This window comes from Rhopalosiphum padi, chromosome 1 (genome assembly GCF_020882245.1).
Source record: "Rhopalosiphum padi isolate XX-2018 chromosome 1, ASM2088224v1, whole genome shotgun sequence".
NCBI classification, from domain to species: domain Eukaryota; kingdom Metazoa; phylum Arthropoda; class Insecta; order Hemiptera; family Aphididae; genus Rhopalosiphum; species Rhopalosiphum padi.
The window spans coordinates 82,975,265-82,987,621 of record NC_083597.1 but is presented as its reverse complement, the minus strand read 5'-3'; the positions used below and the strand labels follow the sequence as shown (position 1 = coordinate 82,987,621).

Genomic DNA, 12,357 nt, shown 5'->3' with positions numbered 1-12,357 from the left:
ACAAGTAGGTAACAACAATAATATTTATAATAAATTACTTTCACTATTGAATGGTTTTGTTATTCTTATATTTTGTCACGGATTAGCAAATTATTATTAAAAACAAAAAATTAACATCCGTTAATAATTACCAAATACCGAACACCACCAACTGGTCTGACATTGAAACATTTAATAGTTTGAAAAAATTAGGAATAATGTATACACTATATATATATTTTTTTTACTTGAATATTATTTCTAATTAATTAATTATCAGATCCGTTCCAAATGCAAAACATAAATACCTCCTAAACCTAAAAATTGTAATTTATTGATAGAGCACATTAATTATTCTGCCCACTCATATTATCATTACTCACTCGTACATATTTTCTATCAATATTTTAAAAATAATTAATTATCGTAGTGCATTCATTATATTATTTTATTATACCTACTGTTTTTTAATATTTTTTCACTAACGCTATGGTGAAATACATTAAATATACCCCATACGAGTATAGAATAATATAGTTGTAACATAATTACTATATAAGTGTTGATTACGAAAAATAATTTTTGACTCGTCCCAAAGTCAACGATCAGTGAGAGTGTGGACTAGTGTCTAGTACAGCATATGATTATTATTATATAGGTCCTTAGCATAATCATCATGCAATACCGACAATATTCGCAAAGTAATATATTTAATATCACGTGGATATCGAGCGCTCAAGGCCACTGGTCTGGTCGCCAAATATTATATCGTGCTAAATATATGGTGATCATAAGTGTAGGTATATCATATTAATAATGTTTATTTAGGTTATAGTTAAAGCACATATTATATAAAATATACAGTGTTATAAATCAGTTATAGTATACACTAGTATACACTATACGTTTCTTCAAAAAACGTAATTTCTAACACTTTAATTTTGAGAAAAAACGAATAAGGGATGCAGTGCCTTACACAATCATAACCCAACACTCAAAATTAGATTTAGCATTTTGATAGCACAGGCCCCTGGATTGATTATATTTTTATTCTTTATAACCCTTTATTTTGACTTTGTGCTATACAATACAAAAATTAATAATCACATCTTTACTTGGTTATTTACAAATAATAAACATTTAGTCATTTTTTGAATCTATAGGTAAAAATATACCAATATATACAAGATAATTTTATGATGACCTTAAAAAAATTGAGGCTTGGAGTATTTGCCCATAATACTCTCTATTTAAAAGAAAAGGCAGCAAAATAGGTTCAACAATTAGTAGTTAGATCCATCGAGAAGAACACTACTCGTAAGAATACACCGGGAAGACTGAGAAAAATAAGCAACTAGATATAGGTACTAAAGAGTGTTGTAGCAGAAGTAGAATATGACGGATGAACAGGAATTTGTAAAATGGTCATAAGAATTTGATGTGTGTTTTTTTTTGTTTTGTGTGTGTCTGTCATCACTTTTTGGAGTAGTAATAATACTTCGATTTTTGACTTCAGCCCCTCTTTGAAAAGGAAAATTCATCTTGTTGGTACTTTGGAGAGTCAAATAATGAAAAAATTCATTATTCTCGATATCATAAATTGATCACATATTACACACATTTTATGATACACGTAACAACATACAGATCACTTGAGTCTTGACTATATTCTTGACATCATTCTCAACATTTATAATTGAGATTTTTATATTAAAATGATAGGTAACGTACTCACAACTCACAACACGTTTATCAAGCATTTTATTAATAGGTATTTACTATTTATTCTAACATTCTATATACGTTTATAGTTTTATAAGAAGCATTATTGCCATTATAACAAAAAAATATACGGTAATTGTTAATATATAATGTTATGAATTATTATAATTTATAAGTTAACTAGTATTGTGGTTTTTCTTTTTTTAAACTAATTTAAATAAATGTTATGGTTTTGTTGAGTTCGCTGTTGTAAATATCGTCTTCCAATTTGATCGTGATAATGTCGAATCGCAGGAACACAACACCTGATTTAAATAGCACACATAATTATAGTATATACCAGTTTCGCCAATACAAGCGCGTATAAAATAATTATTACAGTTTATAGATAATTATTTTACCTGACGGAATAACTCTTACGTTGACCACAGTCTTTGGCAAGGCGTAGTGTTTGATACCGTTTGAGGTAGGTTTATCAAACAAATTCTGTAACGGGTTAATAATAAGATATCTTAATAAGAATAACAGCAGGTATAAACTATAAGCTTAACTTATAGCCATAATGGTAAGTATCATTTATTACCTCAATACTAAGCGGATAAATAGTTATTAATTTATTATATATTATACGTACATAATTACGTATTTATCTACTATTTAGGTAAACAAGGTTGTTCGTATATTAGTACTTTTATTTTAATTTTTCTCAGTGTTTGGAAATAGAATTTTAAGTGATTATACATATGGGAAAAAATTATTGAGTAAGGACAGGAATACATCACTATTTTTTTTTGATTTTTATTCTAGAAAATATTTTGCTCTAGAAGTTTGGAGTATGAAATAAAAATGATAATGTATGTTTTTTTGCAAAAAAGTAAAAAAATTATATGATGTTAATAAAATATTTAAAATATAATTTTTGTTGATAAAATATGTGTTTACCTTTAAAATAAATTACCTATGTAGATCTTAATTTTCGATTAAAACTTAAATATTATACATTATACACATACTATATAGTATAGCTGTGCAATTAATTCGAATAATCGATTATTTTTATTAAACTGTTTCAACAATCGAGTACTGTTGACTGTTGTACTCTTGATAAAAATCTTTGGTTAATCGAAATCTTCAATTATTTCATATTGTTGACAATCATACGAATCTACATAGTAATATGACAATCGAACAACGAAGGACCTAACTATTTAGTATCTATAAGACGTGGAATGCTAATTCATTAATGTCAATCACCTTAATCGTGTAACCAATGTGATGGTTCAGTCCTAAGTCTTCCAGAGCTATTTTGTACGGGTAAGGAGCGCCATCCTCGCGACGACTCACAAACGCCACCGCGTATGAATAATTTCCACGATGAACCGGTTCGACTGGTCGGGTCCAAATGTCAATACCCTTATCCTGAAATACGGTATATTATAAAACAATGAGCAGAAAATATTGGATGAAGAATAACTGTGCTAATTTTGTTTTAGAATTTAAAAAAATAATTTCTTATTGATCAATGAGCCAGTTTTCACGTTTATCCAGGACTTTCTGTGGCCAGTGGCCAGTAATCAAATATTATGCCAATATTATTTATCTGGACAAAATTAGTGTCACTAAAAAACGTAGTACGTGGACAAATATATATACTTCCTTATTACGTATAGAATATTTATATTTATACTATAAAAGTACTCACCTTAAATACTCGAGTGCCTTGTATTCCCAAGGCGTCTTGGTTGACTTTGATGACTTCAGCGTTTTGTAAGATTTCTTTGAATTCCGGACGTACGGTGGACAATTTGTTGGACATAAGCAGGGGAGCGGCCAACACAGCCCAAATGGCCATTTGCGATTTGCTTTGGTCGATTGTCAGACCAAAGTTGCCGATCAGGAGCTAAAAAATGCATATACGATTTAACACATACGGAACTGATAATACTAAATATGAATATATAATATATTTATACATTATACATAATAGATACATATTTATATGTTTTATAAACATAATTTTATCGTCACTGTATAATTATGTTAATTATGTATAGTACTATAGTCTAATAATGAATAACAATATGAACTTGCCATGTCTGGATCGTTCCAGTGTCCGGGTCCTGCATATTGCGCCCAGAACTCTTGTTTCGTTGCAAAGTAATCAGCGATGGATGTCACACTACTCCACGAGTCGTCAATGTCTCCGTAGTTACGCCACAGGTTACAGTGTTGAGCCATCAACGCGTAATTGATCTACACTTGATGAGATTTACAGTTGACGAATGATGATAAATTTATCACACGACGACATAAAAAAATATAATAAAAAACATCATAAAATAATTTTTTGTAGAAATTGTCGTTTATAAATTATACTAATTCAATAGAATAACTAATACGTTCAATTAGTCGTTATTGACAATTATTTATTTAATTTATTAAAATGTCCAATCGCAACAATAATTAATATTATATTAAATATTTAAATATTGCTTACTATTACAGTGCTATTATATTATGATAAACATTTAAATGTATAATTTATCTAATTTATAAATTTAAAAAAAAATGCAATTTTTAAACTCAAATGATGCTCTCTTCTAGCGACCAATGCGTATTATCATTGATTATAAATAGTATTTATAATCAATGGTATTATGTTTAATATGTTTAGAACAATTATACCGACACACCACGTAAAGTATTCTTTCCTAACACATTAAAGTACAATAAAATTTCATATCATGTTAAATTATATGAATAATTAATAATTGTACTATAATATATCAATAATTTATAATTTTGTAATAACCGTATTTATTATTTACCCGCATTCCCTTGTCTTCTTGATACGCCGGCCAGCTACACGAGTACACCATTGGCCTTCCTGTATTGTTCAGGTGTTTTCCGAATTCGACGTAACCTGTGAACGTATATTATGTTTTAGTTGTTTATTGTTAGTCCGTCATTCAAGTGCCGAAAATTAAAAATTATATTTATATGGAAAAATAAAATTAAAGGAGTTGTAGTTATATTATAATAAGTATACTGTATAACTAATCTGGCGGCTAAATTAATGTTTAACTGACCGCCTAGTCTTACCCCTATCCATATCCCTGACGTTCGAATAACATCCGTCTAATTTTACGTAATCGACTTCCCATTCGGCGAACTGTTTGGCGTCCATCGCTTCGCTGCCCAGCACGCCCGGGTAACCGGCACAAGTTTTCTCGCCCCAGTCTTGATACAAGCCAAATTTCAACCCTTTCGAGTGAACCTGTAGCAGTGTATAATCAATAGAAGTTTTAACCATTACTTAAGTTTAGTTACGTCATTTTTTTTTATGTAGCTATAGCTATAAGTACGAGTTTATTCTGTATAAATGAATGTCCGTGTAATATAGATCAAATTAAATGCTTAAGAAATAGGTATTACACGCGTAATACATTTTATAAAACTATATATTATACAGTATAGCTATATCGCCTATCATAAAGTATAGTTGCCTATCGAAAGAAATTCAAAATTTCTCTATAGATTTTCTCGAATTCAGTATAATATTTTATTTAATGTACTCCGCTACACACGAATTTGTTGTCTCGATAACATACGCACACGTATATACTCAGAAATGTACGTTCAAATTTCTAACATAAACAAATCTCTGCTGTTTTTGATATCAGATTATAGGGATATAGCGTACTTTTGTAATATCAACTTAAAGCCTATAACAACACCGCTGTAATCAAATATTGAAAAATAACACCGATAAGAGAACACGTATAACATTATTAGTTTATTACATAAGTTATATAAGCTTTATGTGTAAAGTGTAGCTCACTATAGCCTATAACAGTGTTTAAGTTTAATAATTACATTTTCTCTAATATGAGTATTATAATATTGTATTTGACATTGTCACATATTTACCTACACATAAACAACAAAACTTTATATTAGAAAATTGTAACTTAAATTTATGAAGTAGGTACCTACGTAGTTATAATTTATGTGTACGACAAAAATAACGATGAATGAAACCGTGTGTAAGGTCCTTTGAAGAGTTACTATTTAGTTTTTGATTTATTTGTCAATGATATTATAAACTTAATTATTTAATAATATGTTGTGTGTATAAAATACGCATGTATATTATATAGCTGCATAATTATAAAAGCACGGGAGAATTTCTTAATTGCAGCTTACGTAGTCAGACAGTGCTTTGATACCGCTCGGGAACCTCGTTTTGTCGGCTTCCAACTTCCCGTCGTCCGATCTGTTCTTAGCCAACCAACAGTCGTCCACGATAACGTATTTGTATCCCAAGTCTGCGTAGCCTTCACTGACCAACAAATCAGCCGCATTCATAAACAGCTTTTCACTAAATATTCATACATACAATATTGTAGTTCTTGAATACAGGACACGAAATCATTACTTCGTCATTATTATTAATATAACGCGAATCTAGTCTCAATATCAATAGTCTTTGTACATTTATAATAAAAAATAAACAATACTTTATTATTTATTCAAATGGTATATGAAAATATTTCTTATCGGTATGTAAACCGATAAGTAAACGATTGATATTTTATTTATTTTCATTTTTATTAAGAAACACCTACAACTGTAGTTTTGAATAATATAGTATTACCCATAAATATTTTATTTAAAATTAATTCATTTAAAAAAAGTTACACGGGGAGGTGTCTGGACCCTCCGAATTTTTTTCATTTACGGCCTTGTATACAATACGAGTATACGCTTTTTATATTGATATAATAAAGATAATTATTAATTAATAGCTATATATACTTATAAGTTATAATTCATTATTTTTGATATCTCCAGTTTCCAACATGTGGAAATACAGAACATTGGTCTTAAAATAAACGTATTAAGTAATGAATTGTATTAAATGTTTTTTTAAAAATGCACTGCGCTGGGAGGTTTACGATCAATTATTGCAATTAATTATTGGAGAAAAAAAATAAAATTGTATACAGCTGCAGTGCCTTTATAAATGTTTTATACATATATTCACATACCTGACACATTCGTCGGGATACGTTTCGCAGTCTGTGATACACCTGTATCTCTGCCACGCGAGCCATCCCATCGGCGGTGTTAAAGCCAACCCGTTGTCGAGGCCGGTGACCCCGTGCAGCATAACTGCAAACGCCGCAACCGTCACCGAAATCGAATTCAACATCGTGACCGGAAGCTGTATAATAAAATATTAAGTTAAAATTTAAGTACTTATGCTATACATCATAATTCTATAAAATTATTTTCCTGTTTTCATAAAGCCCGTTTCCCAAGAAATTATAATTCCAGAATTATATATAAGTTCCAAGATTATAAGGCACTTATATTCCACATTATATAATTTAGGTACATACTTACCCATTAAACGATAAAATATTAATTGTACATATGTGAATTTTCGTCTGGCTCAAAGCAATGAAGAAGCAATAAAGATAGTATATACATGTATAATTAAGTTATACGATAATTCAGTAAAAACAATAATAATAATAATAATATTTAATTTATTCAGTACATACTACGGGACATACCACATACGATGGTACCCATGTACAATGTACACAAAATTAAATAGTGTATTATTTTATTGCCGCTGTATTCTTCACTCATTAGTAGGTGCCTATACCAACACAACCAGATAATTAATTTGTATATTGGAAAACCATGGAATCATAACAAAATACATTATAAAACCCATTATACATATTTAAATTTTCTTTTGTATAGTTATCAGTTTCATAATTACCTATTGGAACAGTATATTATTATTATAGGTAGATCTTTCAAATATTATTACCTTTATTTAATTGCTATAAATCTTTAGTTAAAATAACGTACGGAAATATTTAACTTAACCGTTTTAAAACAGATTTTTAACGGTTAAATCTTTTTTTTCTTATAAAACTCCTTCTATAAGTATATGTAAGGTACTTATACTACACTTAATATACTATTTTATTACAAAAATATTCAAATATTTATTTAGATATTAAAACGAGCGAGACCCAATTACATGATAATAATAATAATTTTATAAAATATATAAACATTGTACAAGTGTAAATGAATTAGAAAAATATAATATAACTTTACTATTGAATGAATATAAGTTTGGTGATTTTGATTTTAACATATCAATTTTATAATTATTATATATACTCGAATTAAATATTTACGTAAATATACTATTACTATAGTCTATAATATAGGTAGTTATAACTAGTTACCTTATTGACTATTGTACTTTACCTTAAAAATATTGTGTTAATAAATATATAGGTACTCACGAAAAATTATAATATTTTAACATTAATACATAGCTAGGTAGGTAAACGGTTACCTACTCTTGAAGTGAACTCAGCGATACAAGAGTTGATACATACTGATACATTGGATTTTATAATAATTAAACTTCAACTGGTTTTGTTGATAAATTTGAATATTTTATACCATGTCCCGTGGCTTAAAAAAACCCGTTGCGTGAAATCTCATTACAACAACAATATCATTGACAATTTAACAATATTCGCTTAATGAAAGTATAAAACTAATTAGCATTTCTATTCAAAATCACGTTGTTATTCTATTATTATACATATAAAACCTTAAATAATTTCGTTTATAATTTCAATAATATACGACTTTTACTTATACGTAGTTACATACAAATTACCTACTGTAATATATTATAATTTGAAATGTAAGTATACCTATATATTTTTTTAAAACATTGTTTTAGTATTGTTATTAGGTATTTTTAACCGGTATGTGGTATACCGTATACATCTATGTATACTATTAATAATTATTTTCTATTTGGAACTCAATTAAAATAATACACAATATATATTATAGTATACAGTAATATCGAATAATGCTCGACAGAAAAAAAGACTATAAAAAGTATCTATTGAAAAAAAAATATTCGTGGTCTTAGTTAAAACATTTTATTACTTGACACATAATAAAAATGATCATAATACCAATTGTTATTTGTCCATTTTGTAAATAAACTAAAAAAAAAATTTGTAATTATGAATAAGTATAATATAAAGGTACTAACCTGCTTACTAAATATGTAGTATGTATAGGTAAGTATACCCAAATAAATTTTATTTTAATACAAGTATACAATGTGTTCCGGGGGGAAGTGATCGGCCGACGCCATATGAAAGTATACCTAAAATGATGAAGAAATCCCCTTTAAAAAGGGGGTCTAACATTTTTATTTTTTTAAGTTATGGGCTAATCAACTTTTTTAAATAAAACCAAATCTACAACACATTTTTTTTATGTTTCTCCAAAAATTTTCAACATTTTAACATAATTCTTTTTTTAATTTAAAGCTATTTAATTATTTTATCAACCAGCATACGCAATTAAACCAGAATTGTGCAAATTATTATTATTAACTTGAAAAAGTAAACATTTTTTATTAAAAGTTAGAATTTTTAAAAATAAATCTCGTATTACTCCAAATAATTCAATATTTAGTATGGGTTTTTTGTTTGTGTATTATTTTACTGAATAATAAAAAACATAAAAAAATGTGTGGTAGATTTGGTTTTATTTTAAAATAGTTGATTAGCCCATAACTTAAAAACTAAAAATGTTAGACCCCTCTTTAAAGGGCATTTTTTCATCGTTTTAGGTATACTTTCATATGACGTCGGCCGGTCACTTCCTCCCGGAATACATTGTATGATATATTATACAAAAATGTTTGAATTTCAAGAATTAGATATTTACCTACCTACTAATTACTATATAATAACGTAAAAATAAAATTAAAAATAAATTGAAAATTAAAAATCAAAAAATGCTTAACAGAGGCTAAGACTTGAATAATAGGGCCATGTTTGAGAAATTCTTCCTTACTTATGTACAGGAGAATATAATCACCTACCAGATATAAATATTAAATTCAGGCTATTTTCTTCTTCCTGATCTTCGGAAGACTCTCAAGATCGTGTATTCGAGAATGTGATCGAGTACGTCATAATAGAGAAAAAATTATAACTATAACAATTGATAGGATGATGCGCCTTGGCAATGAGCACCCTCACTTGTTTATTAGATATCAATGAATATTGGATTATTATTATTATGTACCTAAAAATGTAAATATTTATGTCTCACTATATATTATATTATGTGTTTGTATTATTACTATTGTCTCCATAAAATTTCTATTTGTAAAGTTAGGTAACTGTAACACCCACTTAGGTTAAATTTATATATTTTTGTACATTATATTGGGCTCGTGACCCGTAATAAATAAATAATAATAATAATGTATATTATAATAATGCGTCTTACCTAACTCGCAGCTGTATATCTATATATATTATGCTGTGGTTTAATGAAGTGACATAAATAAAGAACTGAACACTCGAATCCAAGTAAACATAACACTGGTATCTCGTTAAAAAGGGAAGCTCAGTTTGTCGCTCGCAGGATCTGGTATTGAGAGATGTTGCTACTGAGACTGGTGCACATGCACTGGTGAAAAAGACGACACGATCACGCCGGCCAGAGTAGTTGGCGGCTTCATCAAAGGCCTCTGCATTTCCAAGAAACTAGTTTTATCTTAGGCGGTAGAGACCCTGTCTCTGCATGTGGCACTCAAGAAAATCACACGTCTTGCACTCCATATCACAAATATGTGTCAGTTTCTACGTGACTTTACAATGCAAATCGTCCCTTTCATCTTGAAAGTAACCACTATATACACTCGACTACTTGACTATTATTTTTTTATTATATTTAATATTTAAACATTTTAAACTGCTATAAAATTATATGTTAGCACAATAGCATATTATTACAGTCATTGAGTCAGTATACTACTTATAAATAATAAAGCTCATAATGGTTAGTATTAGTATACCTATGTTAAAATAAATATTTTCAAACAGGTTTTTATTTTTTAAATTAACTGTTTTTTTAGATTTAAGGATAGCAAAAAGTATAGATGCCTATATATTACAATAAAACGTGTTTTTTTATCTTTTATGTTACACAATAAATACATATAGTAGTATAGTATATACTATACAGGACGATTCTTTTATCATTATACACTCATTATTTTGTCAAGTATTGACTTTTTTTCATTTTTTTTTCAAAATATTTTGTATCATACTTTTTCAAATTGTATGCATTTTTTTATTTGCTTCACCCTTTTATTTAATAGTGAAACCACTATCAACTTTTGATTTTCAAATGGTAACATATATTTAAAATGTCATAAAATAGTAGGGCTATTTTTTTTATGAATTGTAACGTTAAAATCATTATTTTTCATTTAACCGTTAGTGAATTATAGCTGTTCATGTTCAAAGTTGGATGGTTTGATGTTTTTAGGTGTTCATCCTACAGGTTATTACTGCTTTGAAGCGTTGGTATAATTACAGGTATAAAGTTCATCACTGCGTCGATAGTCGATATAACGAGTTTATTACAAATGAAAATCATATGTATTTCTTGGCTTTTATTATCTATTACCCATGTGCCTACTGGTCTTCAAAAGCAAAAAGTATTATGAAAAATAATAATTTGAATGTTAAAATTCATAAAAATAAGTGTTAGAAAAGCATGATATACTGAATATTTTGAAAAAAAATTAAACAAAATCAATACTTGGCGAAATAATGAGTGTTTAATGATAAAAGAATCGCCCTGTATTATATGATATATGGAATAGAATAACAATAATCAAAAGTGCTTAAAAAGATTCGTGTATAATGACTATAATGGGTACATACAATATTAGTCCATGCACAGAGTCACTGAAAGATTTCATCCACACAAACCGTAATTTTGTATAACGTGTTTACGTGTGCATATATGTATGTAGGTATATAGTAACTCAAAGGAATTAGACTGGATTGCAAAGCAAAACCATAGAGTGCTAGTGTGTAGTTATATAGTTATATTATATATTTATATATTTGTGTATGTAAGCTTAAAATTAAGAACAAATAGCTAATTCTGGTATAAAACAAGGTTAGGTAACTCAAAAAGTAATGCAATAATTCTATAATAAATAAATTACAGTCCTGTTGGCCCAAGTAAAATATAAAAATGTAACAATTAAATAAACAATTACCTATTTGGCACAGCCAATTTATACATAGAAAAAAAAATGATAAATAAAACCCTTTTGGGTCAAAAATTATAAAAAAAATAAATAGCCTTTCTGCTTCAACAAATGATACTATTATATAAACAATCTACAATTCTTCTGGCCCACCACACCCAATAATGTATAAAAACAATTACTAATAAAGTAATAACTAATAATAACTCATTTATTTAATTAATCAATTAATTATGTTAACCCACTAACTACTCATGGATTATTGTTGGACCCACCATCACTGCAACAGTTTTATCGCTTTTGCGCCTTTGCGGCCTGTTGCCATTGTGACTTCGTAACCTGTCACTCCTAGACTTTTGCGGCTAGTTGTCACTACTTCTTTAAAAGGCTAATTGTCGCCGAGTCGCCTTCACGAACTATTGTCGCTGCACATTCACGGTGTATTGCTACTGTGCCTTCACGGTCTGTTGCCAGCTGAATCACTTTGGACAGCGACGGTCCAC

At 28.4% G+C, this 12,357-nt stretch overlaps 2 protein-coding genes across 6 annotated transcripts in view; both read right to left on the bottom strand.

Moving 5' to 3' along the window:
- LOC132917249 (alpha-N-acetylgalactosaminidase-like) overlaps positions 1–12,357 on the bottom strand; it is a 40,516-nt gene that overhangs the window by 10,041 nt on the left and 18,118 nt on the right. The window lies entirely within an intron of this gene.
- LOC132931809 (alpha-N-acetylgalactosaminidase-like) lies at positions 1,739–10,255 on the bottom strand. 5 transcript variants are annotated; one of them, XM_060997829.1, is made up of 10 exons: positions 10,072–10,255; positions 6,753–6,928; positions 5,908–6,082; positions 4,804–4,978; positions 4,530–4,624; positions 3,793–3,954; positions 3,404–3,601; positions 2,956–3,120; positions 2,103–2,187; positions 1,739–2,006 (listed from the first exon to the last, which is right to left on the bottom strand). In XM_060997829.1, exons 2-10 carry the CDS (start codon positions 6,914–6,916, stop codon positions 1,915–1,917), a joined length of 1,311 nt encoding a protein of 436 aa, XP_060853812.1. In that variant the 5' UTR covers positions 6,917–6,928; positions 10,072–10,255; the 3' UTR covers positions 1,739–1,914. The 5 variants fall into 5 exon arrangements, with proteins under 5 accessions (XP_060853812.1, XP_060853814.1, XP_060853809.1 ...); XM_060997831.1 differs by lacking the exon at positions 10,072–10,255 and adding an exon at positions 8,097–8,199; XM_060997826.1 differs by lacking the exon at positions 10,072–10,255 and adding an exon at positions 8,040–8,187.